The 24,046-nt window shown below is 35.4% G+C and overlaps 2 protein-coding genes across 2 annotated transcripts in view; one reads left to right on the forward strand and one right to left on the reverse strand.

The window, feature by feature from the left end:
- Positions 1 to 277: 277 nt before the first annotated feature.
- Positions 278 to 5,257, forward strand: CCDC195 (coiled-coil domain containing 195; the record flags this gene model as incomplete). The annotated part of the gene is made up of 3 exons (XM_081956403.1): positions 278 to 539; positions 2,953 to 3,187; positions 5,137 to 5,257. The coding sequence occupies 3 exons, from the start codon at positions 278 to 280 to the stop codon at positions 5,255 to 5,257; spliced, it is 618 nt and encodes a 205-aa protein (XP_081812529.1).
- Positions 5,258 to 7,794: 2,537 nt separating this feature from the next.
- Positions 7,795 to 24,046, reverse strand: part of LOC309393873 (guanylate cyclase soluble subunit beta-2-like) — a 29,486-nt gene continuing 13,234 nt past the window's right edge. The window contains exons 6-16 of the mRNA XM_081956405.1: positions 21,275 to 21,492; positions 20,551 to 20,644; positions 19,119 to 19,222; positions 17,532 to 17,748; positions 16,469 to 16,789; positions 15,397 to 15,545; positions 14,477 to 14,623; positions 13,602 to 13,756; positions 11,112 to 11,326; positions 10,676 to 10,798; positions 7,795 to 9,065 (exon numbers count right to left, since the gene is read on the reverse strand). Of these exons, the coding sequence (XP_081812531.1) occupies positions 8,914 to 9,065; positions 10,676 to 10,798; positions 11,112 to 11,326; positions 13,602 to 13,756; positions 14,477 to 14,623; positions 15,397 to 15,545; positions 16,469 to 16,789; positions 17,532 to 17,748; positions 19,119 to 19,222; positions 20,551 to 20,644; positions 21,275 to 21,492 (1,895 nt within the window). The 3' untranslated portion in view covers positions 7,795 to 8,913. The remainder of the gene's footprint in view (positions 9,066 to 10,675; positions 10,799 to 11,111; positions 11,327 to 13,601; positions 13,757 to 14,476; positions 14,624 to 15,396; positions 15,546 to 16,468; positions 16,790 to 17,531; positions 17,749 to 19,118; positions 19,223 to 20,550; positions 20,645 to 21,274; positions 21,493 to 24,046) is intronic.

The following is a 24,046-nucleotide window of genomic DNA, read 5'->3' on the forward strand; positions in this document are numbered from 1 at the left end:
CTCTGTCTGTCTTTGCACCAAAGTGGCCGCTGTCAAAGTAAAGTTCAGTTGGAAAAATGAAACCCTGAATGAATAAATCATGGAGAGGCTTCTTCAAGCCTTGACAATCTATCCAAGCTTTTCTGGTGATGAAAGATGGCACAATGCTGAAAGCAGAATGAGAGTGTTTTCTGTTGGGATGCATTTATGTGCCACCTGAGCCCTTCACTATGGATTTGGGGTCTCTTTTTAAAGAAAGCTGTCTTGGAACTGGGAGTCTAGCATGTGGGAGGAAGAAATGGAGGAACACAAAAGGCTCATGCAAGTCATCCACGAAATGCAGTCCGAGATCATCAAGCTAGTACAAGAAAATCAAGCCCTTCGAGGGGAGTTACAGTTTGGTGGGCAGAAGGAAACAAAGCGAGAAGAGAGTGCCAGAGAGACCCTTCAAAAGGAAGAATCCTGGAGCATCTCAAACGATGAAGATACAACTGGTTCTCTAGTGGCTCTGCGCAGGAGTGTTTCAGCTGAATCTGCTTTGACTCTACAGGAACAAAAAGGTACCATGCAACTAAAACTGTCAATGATCAATTTGTGACTCTCTGGTTCATCTTTTTCTTCTGTTGGAGTCAGAGGAACAAGGCCAAGAACTGGATTGGTTCATGATGTTGACTTATGCTTTGTTAAATGTTTTACTAAGTAAACTTTGCTGGACATATTTCACACAATATACTCAGCTAAAATCAAACAAATCACATTATCATGGCTTAGATTGTGTGAACTAAGTTATCCATTTTCAAAATCCAACTCCCAAATATTATTGAGCTGGAAATACCACCCTCCATATTTCCTTGTATGAACTAGAGACTTAATAAGATTGTCATCTCTTTAAAAAAAATCTCAGAAGAAGTTGGAAAATGTTAGTTTAAGTTATAACCTAAATTTTCAAACAAAGCCTGAAATATGACACGCAATCCATATAGCCAGTTGCATGAATAAATGTGCGAGACTGCAGATGTTAAGGAGATAATGATGTTTTGCAGCAATAAAGATTCTAAAGGTTGCTTAGAAATGGTTAAAAAAATTAGACACCCAGGCAGCATAGCTTGCATGTCACAAGAAAATTTCTACTGGCTTGAACCTATAAAATATTTTTGCTTCCTCTGAAATTTCTGAAAGAAGCATTGTTTCCTTTGTTCCATTCATTCTTCTACAGTTCAGATTTTCTTTATCTAACTCTGTAAAAATAAGAATGAGGAACAAAGTTGTCACCCAAATCTGAAAATAAGGATCAGTTGAATTAAAAAAAAACAGGAAATGGTGGACTTTGTGAGATTTGTCTCACATAAGAAGTTGAGAACTCATGCAATGAGATTTACAATCACTAAGTCTACTTGTAGGATAGGACCTCAGTCTACTTATGTCATAGTGGCTTACTTTATTAGTAGTGGCATAAATTAATGTTCCCACTACACCAATAATATTTACATTTTTTTCAGAAAGATTTCTCAAAGAGCTGGATTGTAGTTTCAAACCTGAAATTTAATCTCCCTTAAAAGTTCTATGAGCACAAATAAGGCAGTGGGAAATTGATATGTACTTTTAAAAACCTGTTAATATACTGTAAATGAAGAATTCTGAACTTGGTCACAATCAAAGTAACATGAAAGCTGTAGAAAGTAACGAAGCTGTGCATCATGTTGGTTTGAATCTGTTAATGGTATTTTCAGATAATTGTAATATTGTATTATCTGATGTATGTTTAATAAGCCTGGCTCTGTGAAATAGCAATCCAGGGCCAACTTTCAAGGTGGAGCAAAGCACTGTAAATAACAACAGTAGTAGTACAAATAAGATTATTCCATGGGATTTCTCCTAGGTCTGTGATAATAATAGATTTATGAAGTAAGGCTTACATGCTCCAATAAGAGAAGACTGCAAATTCCAGTAGAGTATTTTCCAACTTGATGTCTTCAGATGTCTTGTATTACGCAATCCATAATTCAAATCCAATATACTCAAAGTCCATTATGCCTGGTAATTGTGAAAATTGTAACCCCAAATATCTTAAAGGCATTAGAGTGGCAAGGAAATACATCATGAAGGTGTTTCTTGGAAGTATCGCTAAAATTAAGAGGACTATTTAAAAATAGTTTCTCAATTGCAGTAAATGTTTCACTGTTGCTCTTTCCAAGTATATTGAACAATTATGATCAGAGGTAATCAAAACTTCTAGAGAAATGTGAATCTTAAACTATTTATCTAAACAGAAACACCTTTACCTGTATGAAGAAAAGACTTTGCTTGATTTCCTTTTTTTAGGCAAGAAATGACCATCACAGAACTATCTTAACAGGTTGGATAACAAATGATTTGGTAGGCAGTGCAAATCATTAGTTACCATTTAGCTTACTGTAGTGTCCATAATATCCAGTTCCAAGACGGTGAAGTACCCAGTTTTTCTTAGAGAAAAGGAAAACTACAAAATGAAAATGGATAGACTGGAATAAATATACCTATATATTCACTTGCCTCTTAACATTGCTCCCAACAAAGTGAGATAATTCCCCCTAATCAGATGACCTCCTGGTTTGGACTATAATTTCCATGATCCCTAACTATTGGTTTTACTGAACTGTAGTGCAAGAATTAGAATCAACAACAATAATAGAGATATAAATTCTCCTCGTGTAGTCTATTGCTTTTTCCACATCAGATTGTTTTGATTTCTCTCTTCTAGTTTGTCACATTTGTCGTACTCATATGATTTCTGGGTATGGTGGTGAGATATCCGTCAAATTTTGGACTGCCTAATGTTTATTGTTCACAGGTGGGTGGTATTTAACAGATATACAACTTTATATCCAATTCAACCCAGCCCAACTCAACCAAGTGACTCTGGGTGGCTTACAATCATAAATACAATACTATTTAATTTCTATATAACATTTATGCTGCATGTTCTTTATGCAGATAACATTATGACTGTCAGGCGTTATTCCATCTCCTCTGTGCCTTCACTTCTCAACAATAAACACCACAAAGGTGATAAGAAGAATCCTTTCAAGGCATCTCTTGAATTTAAGGGGATAAACAAATCACCAGTCTTTACTGCAGATGGACCATTATCCAACAAAGAAGACAAAGGTTTTGCAAAAATCTCATCAATTAAAAGCAGATCTTTCCAAGATCAAGTTTTCAAATGCAGGTAGGTTGGATTACATGACAAAATATTGAATAAGGCTCAGTTTTTTAAAAAAAAATCCTAATGATGATGATTTGAAAATATCTGGTAAGCAAAGCGAGTAGAGTTCGGTTAGATCTACTTTTAAAAATATTTTGAATGGAAAGTTAATTTTGGATCAGAAATTTGTGAAAATTTCTGCCAACACTACTTACAGTATCTCAGCACCCTGAGGAAGTGCTGCCAAGTTTAGTAATAAAATGGGCTGGTTGTTGACAATTTCTGACTATGGGGCCATAGAGGTTGGTAGGAGTGGGAGTAGATAACCTCTTAAGAATCTTCTCTTATAGCCATCTTCTTAAAATCTCTTTTTAAAAGCCCTCAAATGGGCCTTTGACATTTTTTGGTTGTTAGCAAAGGTGAGAAGTGGACTATTCTGATTCTGAATAGTTCTTAGTTCCACAAACCAGAGCCTGCAACAAAAGGCTTAAGCTTTAAAGATTCTGACATTTGTTTTGATCACTTAAAATGATTGATGCTTTACAGTGCTTTCACTTCCGAAGTCACTCTTTCTTACCTCAGTTTTTTCATGTCAGCAATGTTGTTCAGGGCAGAAGAGAAATATTTAATTGCTGCTGCTGTTAAACAGTTGAGAATTAGAAAAGCTGACCGATCTATTGCAGATCTCCTAGAAGTCTTTCAGTAAATTCACATCTATATTTTGGCTCCTTCTGTTCTGACGGTATGTACTATAGACCTATTTACTGTTGTGGGGTAGGGAGTGTACTAAATAAACATAACAGGATTTCATTCCTAGTAGCATCCTGGTTTTCAGGTAGAACCAATAATTGATTATAAAACGGTATTACAGCCTAATTCCTCCCACAGTCTGGAGTTCAATTTGGGCAGGCTCAAAGTTGATTCAGCCTTTTATCTTTCCAAGATCAGTAAAATGAAAACCCACGTTGTTGGGGGCAATGTGCTGACTCTGTAAACTGCTCAGAGAGGGCTGTAAAATACTTTGGAGCAATATATAAATGATATTGCTATTGCTAACTTATTTATTAAATTTCAATGCCACCCATCTCACTATGAAAGCAACTGGGTGAACTACAACACAATATTATATATAATTGTTCTTGGTTCATATATGCAAAAGTACTGCAGGTATCTTAGAGGCTGTTGGCTTGCAGGTCACTATCAAAATATCAATAAGCATTTTTGTCTGGATTGGCTAATCTGACCCAAAACATATAGAACTGCTCTTCCGATCCTGAGCATATTTCATAAAATTCCCTATCTTGCATTACCAAGGAAGATATTCAGTTTTTTGAAACTATCCATGAATAGAGTCTTTATTGCAGATTGTTAAACTGATATGTAAAGTATAACAACACGTTGATGTCTGTTGAATTGAATATGACCAGGGTGGTTTTCGATTTTTTATTAACTTTCCCAATGTAGCATTTTCTAATCGCTTTCCCATCCAAGTATTACCCAGTTGTAACTGTTACCAGACTTTGCTTAATTTTTTAAGATCAGCCAAGGTTAACTAATAATATAGTATTAGCTAATATTTTGGAAGACATATTTCCGAATGGGAAATCTTTATAAGGCTGAGGTGCAGAACATAATGGCTCCATTGTGGAATATAATTATCATTCTATCTACAAGTGTATATTGAGTACTTTCCTTACTGAAACAAGCATGTGGCCTGAAGCACAGCATACCATCAATGAAAGTTTAAAAAAACAACAGTTGGCATATTTCACTCAGTGCTTTTATACAGAACATCTCATTTTCCACATGTTTTCTTTTTCCAAGCACTAGACCATCAAAAGCTTTCTACTGTCAGTTCTGAGGTGGGGTCCGTTTGCATAAATAAATCTAGTGCGTTGCATTGATAGGTTTTTGCTCAAGAAATAAAAACAAGGCATCTTACTTAAAATCTTTTGCCTGCATTTCTTTTCTAGGGGGAAAGTAAAGGCTGTCAGTTTCTTGTTGTCGCCTTATTCAGGAAATCAAGATTCTTTCAAATGCCTACAAAGTGAGAACACGAAACAATTAAGCACCATTATTGAAAAGGACATGTGAACTGGCCGACTTTTTAGAAGAGAGCTGTGCAGATTTGGGGAATAAACTATCTTGATGTAGCCCAGGGGTTGGGTTATTTCATGCAAAGTACTTTGGCAAATACCTTCAGCGAATCACCCAAGCAAATAATGTTTCAGATCACTGGCTGACTTTTCTACCAGAAGACAAGAAAACATCTGACAGACACTACTGGGACAGCTTTTGCATCCATGCTAAAAAAATCCAGTTAGTTAAAGGACTGCATTAAACAGCATTTAATTAGAACAACAGTTTCCTCTCTAGCTTTTTTTTTTTTAAGTGCTTAGTTCTAACATTTAAGTCATAAATATTGACATATTAAAATAATATTGTTTATTAAGCTATATATTTTGAATTAACAGTAGATGCAACAAAAAAGTAAAATGCACAAAAACTATATGGAATAAAATCATCGGTTTCACAAATATATTCATGTTATTCTATTCAAAACATTTGCACAGCAAAAAAAATGGAAAATGAACTATTTATGATATGTGCATAATGGGAAACCTTGAAGAGAAAATACATGTCTTTCTAGCATTGTTAGATTTCTTTGTTTTTGCAATCATAAAAATATGCCATATACCTTTCTTTTATGCTCCATTGGTTTCCAAATAATTGGTATGTAATTGAAGAGACACAAACGGCATAAATACAATATGTGAATAAAATAACATTATTTTATTTTTCTTGCTTTGTATTCTTAGCGGTAAGTATTTTATCCAGAAGATGCAACTGACATACTCCCTATTTCAGGGAATAAAAATTTGGATATTTTGCCCATTAAATCCGAAGTCATCTAATTTGGAGTATGTTAATTCAATGTTTTACTGTATTGGTGTTATTGTTAGTAGTATTAATAACAGTATTCAATTCGATGACTAGTCATTCTATTTCCTTGTTTCATGACTGACTGTATTCTTTATCTTATTTTAAGCAATTTTAGACTATTTGTAAATCAGAACTATAGTTTTATTATTTTGTAAACAATATGGTTAATAAAACTGTGAAGATGCAAATCTGCCTTCCTCAGATTGATAATCTTGATTTAGTTTTAATGTTATTTAGATTTCTAGTCTGTTTCTCAAAGGAGTTTCATTTGGCATTTCAAGGGAATATACCTGACATTCTCTTGCCCAATATTCTTCCTCAACAACAAACTTGCAAGGTAGCATTGGCTTTGAAAATAGTACAAAGTTGTCCAGGAAGTTTCTAGGCTGAATGTGAAGTTAAGGTGAGTCTTAGTGGTCCCAGTTTAATATACTCATCCCCTCATTCACAAAAGTCACAGGATTATTCTTAGAAAATAACTAGAGTGTCTAGAAAAAAAACATAGAAGTGGTGGAAAGCATCCTGACTTGTGAAAATGGTGGCAGGAAACAATCTCATTGATTTGTCTTCTGGTAAATATATATTTTGCTATTATTTTTATCAGCCTCAGCAGATGTTTTGGGAAGTGTCCATATCACAGACAAAATTTGACTTGACCATTGGCGCTCTAATTCTTACTGATTCAATTACATCTAAAGCTGTCTATATTATAAGGATTTGTATTTCATGGCAGGCAACATTCTAGCCAAGTATTAGAAATATAAACAATGCTACAGATCTCCTTTTTCTTTTGAACCTTGCCCAGTCATGTGTACTGCTTTTAAACTTCTATTTTCAAAATGTGGAAATAAGAGCTATGTCATCCATGATCTCAGTTGATTGATATGTGCATTAATTGGCTTATGTGATCATTATGCTATGAGCAAGAAAACAAAAACAGCTTCCAGGAATAATTACAGTTTTAATGTACTCAGAATATCAATGACTAGTGTTGCCCAAAAGTGGTATTCAGCAGGTTCTGACCAGTTCTGGAGAACCAGTAGCAGAAAGTTTGAGTAGTTCAGAGAACCGGTAAATACCACCTCTGACTGGCTCCGCCCCCATCTATTCTCTGTCTCCTGAGTCCCAGCTGATTGGGAGGGAATGGGGATTTTGCAATGACCTTCCCCTGGAGTGGGGAGGGAATAGAGATTTTATAGTATCCTTCCCCTGCCATGCCCACCAAGCCACACCCACCAAGCCATGCCACGCCCAACAAGCCACACCCGCAGAACCGGTAGCAAAAAAATTTGAATCCAACACTTGTGTTGCCTGATAATAGGATGAAAATGTATGGCCATAACAGACTTGTTGTCTCAGAACTACACTTGGTTTCATCATTTAGTCTCCAGATAGAACATCCAGGATGTTTCAAGGACAGGTAGAAAAGATTACATTATACTTAGCTTTTATTTAAGCAACATGGCTGATTGATACAAGAAGATGTAGCCTCCTATGTTAATCTTTGTTTGGTCACTCAAAATACTAACAGTGTACCTTGTCACAGTTTGTTCTCTATATATCTATCCTCCATGTAGACTTCACATCTCAGTAGGCAAAACTGCACATCAGTGCATCAGATAAATATCTCTTTCTAAATCACATTTATTTGCACAACAATAAAAAAGAGGCTAATTTAATATCGCATATAAAACATTTATTGCCCAAATAGAAAAACCATAAATCATGAAAACACATTTATAATGATGGCCATACAAAGAAACATCTCAAATTACTAGATAATAAATCTGGTTGGGAAGCATACTCCTCCCTTAATCAGCTGTAGACTACAACCACAGTTATGGACCAGTGCTTTGATTTTATTTTTAGTGATGGAGGGTTAAATAAGGAAGTCATAAAGCTATTAATAAATTCAAAAACATTTCATCCATTTTCAGTGATTTTTTTTTGTAGTTCCATGATGTCTTCCTTCTGCCCTTATTTCTGTCAGATTAATTAGAGGGCTAAGGAAAACCTGTAGCTGCGGGCTGAACTATTTTTCTTCCCAAACTCTAAATAAAGAAGATGCCTTATCTTTTATTTATGTATATCTTGGAGTGTGCGGATGTAAGAGGAGGAGAGGGCAGGGGCATCTGCAATAAGATGGGATTTCATCACAATTTGAAATATGAATCATTAAGTCATAACATAAGTAAAAAATAGGGTTTGAAATTTGCAAAGAGTTCTTGGAATGCATGTTTCCTAACTTACTTACTTTGGTCAATGTATTTAGGTGAAAATATTGTACAATACAAATATTGTCCCTCCTGACTGAGGAACAGACCATTTCTTCTGTTCCAAAATGAGTATCAGGGCCTATACAGACAAAACAGTTATATCCACACTAAACAAAGATAGCAGATTCTGGAGGACTTTGAAACCATATGTGAATATAAAACTACAAATAAATGGGAGACATATTGTTCAGAGGCCAGGAATGGGGAACAGTTGAACTTGTTCGTATGAACTGTTGTGTTAACTGACTTCAACAATGTTTTTTTGCAATATAACATATCAGAGAAAAAGCACTACAAAATATGCTGACTGGCTCTCCCGTGTCATAGATGAGGTAAAGTTACATTCATACATAAGACAAGTCAATATTATGACCATAATAATATTGACATTTGTTTTGTTATTGCTACCAGTGAAACAAAGACATGTCAATCTTAAAACACATACTGGATCACTGGACATTGAATAAAGGTTCCAAGGGGACAACAATGAAATATAATAACATACAACACAGAAATACTCTAATGTGAACATTAAAACAAGTTGCAAAAATTAGATCTGACATTCCTGATCTGTGGTGTCTCTGCAGCTGGCCTGTGTCTTCTTTGTATGAAATTGTATGGATTTTGGTTTGGCTGCTGGCCACCAAGGAGACTTGCATAGGTCTCTGCATCATGCAGTTTGTCTGTAAAGACATGTATGTTACTTTGGTGATAAGCCATTAAGATCACGGGCAATAGTTACTGTACGTCATGAGCCACCTTATGTTTAGAAATTGGGTTGAGTTTAAAACTATAGTTTAAACTTTAAACTTCATAGTACAGTATAGCTAAACCATCTGCTGCGCAGCACAGTGCTTTGATTCCAACAGAGACATGTTACATGACAAGATGTCTCCCCAAATTTTTCTTTCTTAAAGAATCATAGACAATCACATACAATTGATGGCCTCATGTGTTCTGTTATAAATACTTAGAAAGGATTCTCAGAGCTTCAATAAGGTAAAGGAAAAGTTCCCCTGCACAAGCATGCTAGTCGTTTCCGGCTCTAGGGATGGTACTCATCTCCATTTCTAAGCCAAAGAGCCAGCACTGTCTGAAGATGTCTCTGTGGTCATGTGGCCAGCATGACTCAATGCCAAAGGTGCATGGAACTCTGTTACCTTCCCACCAAAGTGGTCCCTATTTTTTACTTGCATTTTTTACATGCTTTTGAACAGCTAGGTTAGCAGAAGCTGGGACAAGAAACGGGAGCTCTCCCCATTACGTGGCGCTAGGGATTCGAACTGCTGAACTGCTGACCTACAGATCGGCAAGCTCAGAGTCTTATCCACTGAGCAACCGCATCCCAGAGCTTCAATAGAAGCTGCCAAATGCAATGTTTCAATGTTACACAAAGAAAAAAAATATTAAATGCATAAGGAGTGACTAATTATATTCAATTATTTTACTTAAGCTTATGGTTAGATTACATCAAAACATTTTAGTTCTATTTTTCTAAAGCAGTGTTTCTCAACTTCAGCAATTTTAAGAAGTATGGACTTCAACTCCCTGAATTCCAACCTGATGACAGCAAAATCCAATAAGTATTTAAATCATAACTCAGTTGATACAAAACAATTGCATTCCTAATGCACAACCTCAAGACTAAGTTTTGAAGGGGACCTGAGAATGAACATGATTATAAAACTAAAAGTCAGAGAAACTAATTCAACTTTTTCCCTCTTATTCACAATTCACCATTATCCCAAAGGTGCTTTTTCAAGTGGCAAATGGACTTTCTGGTTATTCTTTGAAGATGTTTCACTTCTCATCCAAAAGCTTGTTTCAGCTCTGGCTGGATTTGGAGAATGGAAGGATTTATTCTCCTTGAAGACAGCTGGTCATTTGCATTCTTTTAGTAAGTCATTAAGGCCACCTGGAGGTTTATCTGTGTCATCAGGGTCACCTGAGTGAGGCAAATGGGTGTGGAGCTTCGTGGAAACATCTTCAAAGAAAAACCAGAAAATCCAGTTGCCTCATGAAAAAGCACCTTTGGGACAGTCATGACCTGGATGACTCACAATCTGCATAGACAAATTCACCATTACCTTAATTCCGTTTCTCCTCCTGGTTCACTCTCTTGAATATGATTAATGTGAGAACCTGTTGCAGAAATGTAAGCATTCTGCTGCCATTGGATGATTATAAGACACAGAATGGTGGAGAAATGGATATTATGTCCTTTAGTAAAGAGGAGATGGAAATGAATGACTTTATGGTCCTAATCTCATTAGTGTACCTTTCATCTTATTACCTGTTAAATCCTTTGCTCTTGATTCATGCCTTCCTTTAACATTGGTGTGGTTTTCTATGGGTCTATCTGCGTATTTCATTGCTACGATAGGAGGCAATTCCTTGTCTGAATTCAGTGGCACATCTTTAAAGAAAAGACAAAAAGAAATGCTAGAAAATGTGCAGTTTGAAATTGTCCATTTCAATCAGTCATGCTCTCCACAAGGAGAAGGTTCTCATCATCCTGTCAGTATCCCAAGGCCAATGAGCTTGCATTGTACAGAATTCAAATGCCCCCTGTCACCTCAACAACTCCTGAGATTACCTCCTAAACTAGCTAATACTTTCATTTGATACATGAGTGGGTACAGTCTTGGATACATAAACCATGGCATGAGAATTTGGATAACAGAAAGAGAAAACAAATAAAATAATACATTTCTTTTCATTTCCTGTACCTTGTGAGAAAGAGTTTTGCATGCCATCAGCCATGCAATCTTGAGACAATTGAGAAGATTCGTGGTTGAGGCCAGCATCTTCGCTTGGTCTTCCCATGATCTCATTCTCAGTTGCAATTGTATTTTGGACCAGAAAATAAGTGTGCATTTTCCCTTTGCCCTTTACATCAATTTCTCCTCTTTCTTTAATATCAAAATTCTTTTCTTTGAGGCATCTGAAACATAAAAGTAATAACGGATAATGGTGTTTTTTTACTACAATAAGTCAGTAATCAAACTTTCTGCAAATAGTTTTATAGAAAATACTATAGTTTTATGGAAATTGAAAAGTTCTTTGGATAGCTTTTTACACACACACACACACACACACACACACCATATTATTGTTCCAGAAATTTTAGATCTTAAAGTTTGTCTTTACTAAAGCAATGGCAATAGTGACAATCACCATTACTACAGAACTGACCATTTTACTGGCTGGCTTTATTAGTAAAACTGATACAGTAATATCTGCTATAATTCCATGTGCAAGAAATGAATCTGAAAAATAGAGAGACGCTTTTACAGCTATAACGTTTCTGCAAATCCTGCCAAGACCATACACCTTCAACACCAGTACTTCAGTATTAGGAACCTAGCATACTGTTGTGAATCACTATGAATGTTTTAAATTGTAAAATGGAATGTGATATACAGAAATGTCATTTTGATAGACGTTGAGATGTGGCTGCCAGAAAAGTAACAGGAAAAGAAGTGAAGGAGAAACAAGGCAGCAAAACCTAATGGTGGCAAAAAGACTTATCCAGATGCATTTATGTGGCAGGGGGGAAATCAAGAGTTAAACCAAGATGTAAAAGACAGATAAAGTTTGCAGAAATGGCTAAATTGATTTGTTTGATCAAGGAAGGAATTATTTTTATAAAAGTCTAGAAACGCTTCATAGGTGTGTGGTGGTTTTTTTGTTTGTTTGGTTTTTTGCTGAAAATGGCTAAATGGAAAAGTTGATTTGGAGATTTATTGATTAAAAATATTTGTTTATGGGAAGAAGAGAACAATGATATTCAGTATGGAAGGGTGATGTAACTGCTCCAAAAAAGTGACTTTTTTAGATATGTTTCTTTTTTTTTCTTTTTTTGTTATTCCAACAATTATTTTATTCTTTTATAATCTTTTCCTATTTTGCCTTCTATATTTCTATAACTTTTATAATCTTTGTAAAAACTTCTTTCAGTATAATTTTTTTTAAAAAACAGAGAAACAAGACAGCAAAACTTAACAGAGAGTATTTCAAGGCACAATTGGTTAAGGAATCAAACAGTGGCTTTCAAAAAAATAGGTTAATAGCAATAGCACAGACTTATATACCACTTCACAGTGTTTTACAGCCCTTTCTAAGGTTTACAGAGTCAGCATATTGCCCCCAACAATCTGGGTCCTCATTTTACCCACCTCAGAAGGATGGAAAGCTGAGTCAGCCTTGAGCCTGGTGAGATTTGAACTGCTATATTGCAGGCAGGCGGCAGGCAGCAGAAATAGCTTGCAGTACTGCATTCTAACCACTACACCACCATGGCTCTTAATATCATGGAACAGAATGCACATTGATCAAATTCTTATAGACTGCGTTATTATATTAATGATGTAATACAATTGAGGGGTGGCTTTTTATTTAATTTAAGCTAGAATGTTACTACAGAGACTTCCATTGGTATATTCCATAGATATTTGACACCATCAAAAACTTGCTGCCAAAATTGCTATCAATCCAACAAGCAAGGAGAGGAAATTTTATCACTTCCTACCCAAGAAATGGTACAATATAGCAATTACCATTCCTTGTTGTGAATTTTGGGAATCATAATGGAACTCATCTGAAGTTTCTCTACTTGGAAAATAAGCCCACTGAATTGAACAGAATGACTCTGAACAGATTTGTATAAAGTTATACTTATATGCTCACTCATTCTTGTTGGGAGAATCTTTGTATCGCCATATTACGCTTGGTCTTATGTTTTTAATGTCACAATTAGTTCAGTAGAATGTAATTTTAGTATTAGTTTCCAGAGTTACTATATCAAATTAAAAACCAAGATGCATTTTTCTTTAGTTTAATGCTGTTTAAAAGTTAGGAAAACAGAAATTGTTTTTTTTTAAAGCCTCAAAGAATTTTGAAGAAGCCTTTAAAAGAGAGGAGAGAAGAGGAGAGTTGAGTTTTGTTTATAATTCTTTTTTATTGAATCATGGGAGAAAGAAAATTATTCTATCCTTTGGACTAGTTCAAGGAATTAAATCTAGACAGTTAAAAGGTGAATTCACCTTATTTTAAAATGAATTATCCTTCATTTCTTTAAAGACAATTTAAAACTTTTATAAAACACTCTATAAAAGAATGTATATTATCCCTAATCCAAACTATATAACTGTAAAACCATTTTCCCCAATCCAATCCAGTCCATAAAACAATGGTTTAAGAACAATAACATTACTCACTGATAAACACTGCCACTGAGGTGGATTTTGTTTGGCACTCCATGACTCTCCATCCGGGATGCTATATTCACTGTATCTCCAAACAAACAGTAACGTGGCATTTTTTCTCCAACAACCCCTGCAAGGACAGATCCTGTGTGGATCCCAACCCTAATCTGAACAAGAGTTCAAAATAATAATTAAACAAAAAACACAAACAAACAAACAACTTATGCTGAATCTATTTTCTCTTTTTTTAAAAAAATCACAGAATCATAGGGCTGGAAGTGACCTTGGACATCTTCTAATACAACCCCTACTCAAGGCAAGAGACCTTATAACATCCTGCTCAAATGGCTGTCCAGTCTATTCTTGAAAATCTCCAGCAATGGAGCACCCACAACTCTAGGAGGCAATCTATTCCATTGATTAATTGTTCTCACTGTCAGGAAATTTCTCTTTAGATATAGGTTGGAACTCTCTTTAACAAGCTTCAACCCATTACTTTTCATCCTGCCCTCAGGTACTTTGGAGAATAAATTGATTCTCCCTACCACCATCAACAGCCTCACAAGTTCCCAAAGGCAGCTATAATGTTACCCCAATCCTTCTCTTCAATAGGTTAGATCTACCTAATTACCTCAATTGTTCATCATATGGTTAACCTCCAAACCCTTTATTATTTTTATTGCTCTTCCCTGTAATCTTTCTAGGGTCTCAGCTCTTTTTTTCTATATCATGGTGACCAGAACTGGGCACAGTAGTCCAGGGATGGCCTCACTAATGCTATACAAAGTGATACTATCACTTCTCATGATTTTAATGCTATCTCTCTGTTGATGCTGTCTTAATTTAAACAAAAATCATGTCTTTTTGTACTTCTATTTTCTACTCACTTGAATAGGATTTTCAGAAACAGGGTTTTTAATGTCTTTGGCTGCTATGATCATTCCAAGGGCAAAGTTGGCAACCCGTTCAGCGTGGGTTGATACAGGGACAGGGACACCCCCTACAACCATGTAGGCATCTCCTATGGTTTCAACCTAAACGAAACAAATGAACAGACAGCATTTTTTTTTATTTCAAAAGACCATGTTGAGTTTCATGAAATATATTGTTTACAGCCAGATTGAAGATGGAACTTCTCAGAGTTTCTCTTTCTACAAATGGAAAGAAAAAGATTGCTGTAGAGGTTCTCTCGCAATTTGCAAGTGAGGTTTCATGTAGCAAGATGAAACTTCCTGGCATTGCAAAAGGAGACATAGACTTTATTTGTTCTCTTACATTTTTTAAATATGATATTTTATCAGCATGGAATTTTCACATTTTAAATATGAATTATCTCACTGTGCATTAGTGTTTTACTGAAAAATTAAGTATGTTAACAAATGTTGGGAGTCCTTGGTACTCTCTGAACTTGGTTGCTTGTCTGGTGTTAATCCCTGATTATCTAGCTGTTGGTTGCCAGAGAGGAATGTTTACTAGTTTTTTTTATTGTTCCTTTTGAATGGTGTATAAATGTGGTTTGTCTCTTATTTATTTTATTAGTATACAAACAATCAAGCATCCTAAATAACATCCTAATCAAGGAACTATCAACAAGAAGTTCTCACCAACACTGACAGGGGTCTGTCTAATTTGTTTACTTGTGCAGACACTTTATGCTTTAGTTTTCAGAGATTGTTGGGAACCTGTAAGCAAATTCAGAACTCTGATGATCTTCTGATAAATCAGATTAGAGTTACAAACGAGCTATTTTTGACATCTCTATTCTTTCACCCCACAATATCACTTTCCGGTTATCAATTGAAAATACCTTGTAGACATCATGCACTGTGGTTAACCTGTCAAATCGTAGATACATTGCATTTAACATGAGCACTATCTGAATAGGCTCACACTGGGCACAAATGTTGGTAAAAGTCACAACATCACTGAATAATATAGTACATTCTTTGAATTCTCCTATAGTTAAAGAGGAAAAAGAGAGGGGAGTTTTAGAAATCATGTCTAGTTTCATAATTAAATTGATTACAAAACTTATCGACTATATAAATGTATTAATATACTTAGTATTTTAGTATATATTTATAAAATATTAATTGTAAAAAAAATTTCTAAATATATTAATCCAGCTTCTTTATTACATTGAAAATAGAATCAGCCAACAAAATGGGCAAGTGATAAAATTCATAAAGATATTTGGGGGGGGGGGGGATTTCAAAGTACTGTGTTATATTAAGCTCTTTTGTAACTAATGCTCCAGTAGATTCAACATAAAAAAATACCAGCTTTACAAAAAAAGATATGCATTCTGTAAGAAAGCTTAAATATATTACATCAATTGTAGTTTGCTGGAAATGTTAAGCAAGGCTTTTAACTCCCACTGTGTGAAGTTCGAAGTGACAGAAAGTAGCATTCTTAGAGTGAAGGCCATAGGATTTTGAAACAAAAATTACTGGAAGGAAAAAATAAATCAATAGTGAGATGGAATCAATATATCAAATTTCTTTGATAGCAGTGTATTTTGGGAGGAGGGAGAGGACTTAAGATAGCTTTATTCAAGGCCAGAGGTGGGTTGCCAATATTTTTACTACCAGTTTGTGTGCACTCCCTCGCATGTGCAACGCTTCTGCGCATGCACAGAAGCGTCCAGGCGGGTAGGCGGGGCCTCTCGCCACCGCTACTACTGGTTTGGCCAAACCAAGCCGAACCAGGGGCAACCCACCACTGCTCAAGGCCCATACATTTTGAAAATGAAAGCATTTCTGCTCTGGCTGTAAATTGTCCTTAAATGTCAACCACTGATTCCAAGCAACAGATACCATAGTAATTACTTATCACAGTCTTGAACGCATCTAAACTTGTCTCTATCTCATTGCATTCACCTGCCTCAACTCGTTTCCCCTCTTTGAGCTGGTTGGCAACATGTTTAGGCAGCATGGCATACAGGAGGGCTTCTGTTTTCTTCCTTTCTTCCTCCAGGTGTTTAGACAGGATCCGCAGCTCCTCTTTTTTCCTCTCCAGTTGATTGGAGAGCTCCATCTCGGCCAACCGCTGTTGGTTGAGCAAGATCAAATCTCTAGTGACATCATGGGGAGCTATGTCAGAAATGTGCATGTGTCTTTCCTCCAACTCATGCAATGTACGCAGCAGAGGGGAACAAAGGTACAGCATGCACTGAACAGACTCCATCCAGATCATCTGCCCTGGTTCAAACAAATGAATAATGATGGGCAGGCATTAAATATTGAATATATTAAATTCTTCCCAATATGACCCACCCAGAACCCAAAACAACCACAACCCATCTACTGGGAAGGCAATCAAAGGCCAAGGCAACACTGTCATATAATGACCATAATATTCTTTCCAACAGCCTCCCAATTTAGGCAGAGACACCAAATTGCCACTGATATGTAAGGTGCCTTTGTGCAAAAAGCTTTTTTCCATCAAAAGACCAAGTCACATGGCAGCTCTGGCTTCCTGGCACTTCATTCTCACTTTTTTTCTATAATGCATGTGCAAATGCACAGAATACTCATTGGATGGGCATTTTCCCACTCTGCAATGGGGCACCAGGCTACTACCACTTTCACAATTTGTCACCCCTGGGACATGATTATTTTCTGCATGTGCAATTTGCATACTTGCTAGTGGCAGCCATGCATCAACATAATGTGTGCCATTGATCTATATTCTTATCAGAAAATCCAGTCAGAGTTTGCCTATGGAAAAAGGATCAGGAAGGAAGCCAGATTCTCCATAATATAAAATGTTTGTGTTCAGAGATTTTATATTTTATGGAGAAGCCTCTACCATTTGTAATAAAGCAACTCAGCCTATGGAAACAGAAGTGTAACTTTAGAGAGAAATTGTGTTTTTTCCCATGACACAGTTATCTCTTCAACGTGTTATTGCCTAATAGCTATCGAGAAATGGGAAAACTACCTCTTAGTTCTAACATAGGACGCTGCTTCCAAGAGTCCGGCATCATTTCTCTCTTGGTCCGGAAAACAAATTGGCTGTTGATAAATCTCTGAACACTGGAGATGGTAAATTTCACTTCAGGGCGTACAATAGTGAAGTACTGATTGAGACGAATGCCCAATATTTGAAGGCCAGGTACAATCTTTTGAATGCTAACCCCAGCTTGTTTCACTCTGAGCTTTAAAAAGAAAAGAAAACAGGATTCTTGCTTATACTTTCCCTATTTTCATTGCACTGTCAATAGAATTTCATTTTATAAACTTTACATGTAGCTTTCTATAATTGTTACTAATAAATTTTGGATAAATTGTCCAAAACTGCTGGATTGTATTATCAGTGTTATCATTGCCATCTTCATCATTACATCCAATCCATCTACAACCAAAGGACTCATTTCTTCCTTGAATTCCTACAGAAGGGATGAGCCAGTGGGCAGACCTAATTAACTGCTCTATATGCATGTTGCCTAGCAGCAGGCAGAACTAAAGATGTTTGCGCAGGGCTTCTTCCATAGTCAACTGAAGGGTAGGCAAGCATGAAGCAAATAACAGGTTCATCATGACATCATCACAGTAATGATGCAACATATGTGCTTGCATCAAGCATCATCAAGCAAATACATGACAGATTCTTTCATTTGAAGATGTCCGGATGCATGTAATATATTGATGTCATACTACTTTGTTATGCATGCCTAAGGCCCTTCTGTGCATATATTTAAAAAAATTATCATTGCTGTTTTAGGATATTGTGTGCTATAGATAATTTGTGTAGATAAACATATTTTCTTTATTGTGATATCAGATTCTGTTTGAATCTGTTCTCCCTGTTTTGAATCTGCTGCTTGGTTTATTACTGTGTGAAATAAAGTCTGCCTACTTTGAATTTAAGGGATCCAACCTACTTACACATATATTCTTGTAATGAAAATAGCTCTACAACTGTTTTATTAATCTTTCCTTCATTCTGTAAGTGTTTTCTTAACCTTTCTCCATCCTTTATCTTGCATTCTGCAAGACCACATCACCATGTGATGCATAACTATTAAGTTGCATTAGTGTGGTAAAATGTAAACTAGACGTATGTATGTATGTATGTATGCATGTATGCATGTATGTATGTATGTATACACTCTAGTGGATAATTTGGCAACACAAATAGAAATGGGATGAACGTATAGGGATTATTATCCCAGAATAAATACTCTTGTAAACAAGTTTTTAGTTTTCAGTAATAAATAATATAGATAGATGATGGATCAATGATAGATGGATGGATAAAAGAAAGAAAGAAAGAAAGAAAGAAAGAAAGAAAGAAAGAAAGAAAGAAAGAAAGAAAGAAAGACTTTAGGTTAAATCTTCAGAAGTATTTTCAGGCATGAAGGAGCGCAAATGTAGCATCCATGATACATTAATACAGTTGTACCTTCTTCTGGGGTTATATGGTCCCCAAATCTGTGTCAATTATTCATTTATTTGGGAGAAAATCCCACTTATTTATGGAAAGACATACATGCACTTCAAAACAATCCAATGTTGATTTCCTTACATGTTCATCAAAAACAATATGGAAGGGAAGCCCAATGCAAAATGTCTTTGGGTCAATCCAGAGAGTTCTAGGATAGACAGGATCAAATTCTTTAAGAAGTCGACCTGTAATATGAAAAAGAGAGATTTTCATTGTCATTTAAAGTCGCTGACAGAATCAGCAGCAGCCTAGTGCTTGTGTGTGTGTCTGTGTGTATGTATATATACCAGGGGTTGTAACACAAATACATACCTATTTCCCTGGCTCAGCTGATAAGGAGGAGAGCCTATGGCTTAGTGGCTAATACATCTGCCTAATATGTAATACAGCCCAGGTTCGAAACCCAGTAAGGGTATGGATAGCTGATGAGAGCTAAATAGCTTAAAATAGATCTATACTAGTCTCCCTTTATTTATTTATCAGCACAAATACAACACAAATATAAAAAGGCAACATAAAAAATATGGTTTTATTCTTCGCATTTCTAAACCGCCCCCTCTCCCAAAAAGGGAGTTTTCTGCCTGGATGGTGTTCTGTAGTGAGCCGATAGACAGAAAGGGGGAGTAGTGAGTTCCCTCCCATATTTGGGCACACCAGGGTTGTAACACAAATATGTATGTATGTATGTATGTATGTATGTATGTATGTATGTATGTATGTATGTATTTATTTGTGTTACAACCCCTGGTATGCCCAAATACATATATACATATATTCATTTCTTCTAGTCACTCCTGTCTTTCAAAAAATCAGGTCTGTCAATGGGGAGGGCTTTTTATGTATATAAATATGGTACAGTTTCAAGCACTGAAATGCTGAAATAACTATTTATTCTAACATTAGGTTCGAATTGGATCATTAAAACATACATAATTTGGATGAAATGGAAGACTAAGAGCCTGTAAAAATGAACATACAGTACATCCCTTTACTTCTTTGAACATCAGCAATCATGTCACTTATTCTTTAAACATCTCATTCCCTGCCCTGCTGGGCTTGTACTACCAACAATTCACATTTTAAAAATAAAATTGATTGATTATATAATCAGAATTCAGGATCAGTGATGGATTTCCCTGTAAAATGTTTTCAATTTAATTTTTAAATGGAAACTATTAAAAAAAACTAGAGGGGTGTGATGGTTCAGTGGTTAAAGATACTGAGCTCGTCAGCTGGGAAGCTGACATCCTGGGTTCAAGGGTATTAACCAGCAGGTGGAAAGCAAGCAAATGCATGTAGATTAATAGGTACCACTTTGATGGGAAGGTAACAGCATTCCATACACCTTTGGCATACAGTCATGCTGTCACTTGACTATGGAAATTGTCTTTGGATAACACTGGCTCCCTCGGCCAAGAAACCAGCTTCCTAGAGTTGGACATGAATGACAGGGTAACCTTTACGTTTTTTATTAAAAAACAAAAACAAATGACATTATAGCCAACCCATTTACCTTTTCCTATTGTCACAATTCCTCTGATAGTTTCCCAGTGGCTCCTTTTGGCACTTGTTTTATCTCTGATCTTATTCGTGGTTCTATCAAGTTCCTGTTGGATTCATCAAAAGCAATTACAAAACTTTTTAACACATTTTTAAACTAAGAAATTGACTATTTCCTAAGAAAAGAATAAATGCAATTGTGAAACACAATTACAATTTAAAATGTCATACTTCATATTTGTAACTACTTGAAATAAGTACAAATATGCCTCATTATTTCAAAAAAGTGAAGCGCTTTTGAATGTACTTAACCATGTATACCTTCAGATTTGTAAGCATGCATATTTGATCATTCAGCTCTGTACCATATCCTGCAGATACCCCTGTTCCTGTCCAAATGTCATCGCAATTACAAATACATTTTTCAGGGTTGGTATGTATAAATTGATGCTTTTGTATATTCCTAAAAATATATGCATATACACTCATACGTCGATATTTCTGCACAAAAAAAGCATTATTTTTATGACCCTATTCATTAGACTCAAGGTGACTGGAATAGAGCTGAGGTCAGATGTCTTTCCTAAAACTTATGTGCATATCATATTCATTCTCTGAACTTTCCTGAAAAAGATCTCCTGTTAGCCAGGATTGAACTCTCAATCTTAAGAGTGGGAAGCAAATGTCTTCACCACTAGGCTATCATACCACTCAGGGGAAAAAGGGCCTTATAGTACCTCTTTATTCAGTCTTTTTTCTGCCTGAGACCCAGAATTTGGAAGGTAATGTGAGGAAGAGAACTTGTTTCTTCTTTTGTAGGAAAATACAGGTTTTTGCATTACAAGAAATACAATGTGTTCTTTTTTTCCTGTTCTTTCTTCTTCTTCTGTCTGATTGACAATTTCCATTGAAATTTCAGTATTGAAAAAGTCCAAAGCTGCTGCACCAATGATTCCTAAATCCAAAGAGAAAGACAAATCCAGGTAATTTTACACATGTTTATGTAATATTATCTTTAGCATATCTACTCAAGCACTCAAGCAATGTTTGTTTTCTTATATAGTAAGTCTGTCAACAACAAATAGGGTTTCCTGCCTAGGCAGGGGGTTGGACTAGAAGACCTCCAAGGTCCCTTCCAACTCTACTATTGTATTATTATTGTATTAACTACAATCTCAATTGTCAGCCTTAATAAAGAGCCTTAATAAAGAGCCTTAATTTTATTTCAAACAAATATAAGTTGTTTTTTTAAGATTTTTTTTATTTTAATTAAACAAAAACACAAAAAAAGAATCATCCTTCATTACGTCTTGTAGAAAGTGTGTCGATTGGTTACAGATAACTTTCGTGCATTTCTTTCACAGTCATTACTTGTAGTTCATATTAGATTATACACTTTAAATCAAAAATCTTTGTATATCTTACTATCAATGTACCACAATTCTCATTTGACTGCAATTATTTGAACGTTATTTTGTCTCAAATTATTCATACTTAAAACACAACCACATAATGGCATTTGTTATCTATTTCAAAAATCCTCCAATAAATTACACTTTTATGACATATTCTGAGTAAAAGTCAATTAATAAAGTTTCTAAGCCTTTTTCCCCTCCCCCCCATTCGCTGTTTAGAATTTATATCCAAGTTGCTTTTACCAATACCAGAGCATGTATATAATATTAAACAATATCCATTGACAGTTCCTTGTTGTTATTATAATGAGCTAAAAGTCATTTACTATTTATATCCAAACTCCTCACCTCAAACCCAAAAAACATTATACCTTTATGACAAAACCTAAATAGAAGTTTGTTAATAAAATGTATAGGCCTTTTTCCCAGGTCGCAGTTTGCAATTTATATCCAGATTTCTTTTACTAGTTTGCCAATACATACATACATACATACATACATACATACATACATACATACATACATGTGTGTGTGTGTGTGTGTGTGTGTGTTTTCTGAGGTTTTTGCGGGTGTTTGTATGTACGTCTTTGGTTGTCCGGGTTTTCTCCCGCGTAGAATTGGAAGTATCTTCACTATATATATGTATGTATGTATTTGTGTTACAACCCCTGGTATGCCTATTATTTATTTATTTATCAATACAAATACAACATATATATAAGTTGTATCCATTATCATTCCATTATTGTTAATTATAGTTATTTAATTGTTGAGGAATAAACATTTAATAACAATCTAAAACAATCTAAGAATTACTAAATTCCTACTTATTGCTCAACCAAAATTAACTAATTTTTTATTATCAACTTTCATTGTCAACCTGTATCTTTCCAGTAACAAAACAGTCTTATCTCTCTTGCCAATTGTGGTTTCAGTCTTCTTTTTATCTCCTTTATAAGGTTTCTATAGATTTCTCTCCGCACTTTGTTGCTTGAAAGATCTCTCAGGTAATCTCATTGCCCTCCAGTTATTATTAAAGTTAGCTTGTCTTTGGTTGTCAATCGTGTTTCTGAAAGAGTTTATTTTCTTAAATCCATCATCATTACCCTTTTTTCTTCTTCTGTATCTTGAAATCTGGGGTAGAGCTCCAGCTCGTCGAAATCCCTCTTCCATGTTCCCTTCGTTCCACTTTCACCCATATTTGCTCCATTAATAAATTCATCTGTTATCTTGTCTTTATCTTCTATGTCTTCATTCTCCCCTTTAATTTTTGGGGCTCCAACCCCTTCATCTTTTGCTGTGAGGAATACTAGTTTTTCCAACTTCTTCTCAATTCTCCCATAAATTTTGAATTCCAGCCAAAATATTTTGAAATTTTAAGGTTTCCTCATCTGAATATTGATCCATGTTTCCAAAAAAGAAGAAGGAAATGAAAAAAAACTAATAGCTACTGCCATTCTAGCCTTCCAGGCCTCTTTTATTTTTTAATTTTAGGTTGACTTAAGCACAAGTTCTTTTGTGCTCTTCAAAAGAGAAGGGTTCTGTTTTCCCCCCTTTCTCTCTCCTGCCAAAATAGTTCTCAAAAGCACCTGCAAAAACAATTTGTGCCCTTGGCTCTTTATCAGTTTGTGTAAACAAATTGCAAACCCTTCAGCTACAAAGTCAGTAAGATCAAAGAGAAAATATAAGAGATACTTTGTTTCAAGAACTCCAGCCTCTGACTTCCGAGTGGCAGTGTTGCTACTTTTCACTTTCACTAATATTTATCTCTGGCTTATAGGGAACAAAGTTCTTTAATAAAATGTAATAACAAGTAATAGGAAGAATTGTTAAAATAAAAAGGAAGGTTTTAGTCCAGAAGTCAAAAAATAAAGTAACAAAGAGCAGAAGAAAAAAATTGATCCATTCAATTTAAGAGAAGAAACGAAAAACGTTGCGAGCACTTCAATCCACAAAATATAGTTACAAAGAAAAAAAAAAAAGCTTTCCAAAGCAATCCAGTATAAATTAATTTCACAGCTTAATTCTTTGCTTAAGGATCTAGTTTGGCTTTTTAAAAAAAGTTTCTTTGGGCAGTCTTTCCCAAAATAAAAA

The sequence above is a fragment of the Natrix helvetica genome (genome assembly GCF_964273705.1).
Source record: "Natrix helvetica genome assembly, chromosome: 5".
Taxonomy (NCBI): domain Eukaryota; kingdom Metazoa; phylum Chordata; class Lepidosauria; order Squamata; family Natricidae; genus Natrix; species Natrix helvetica.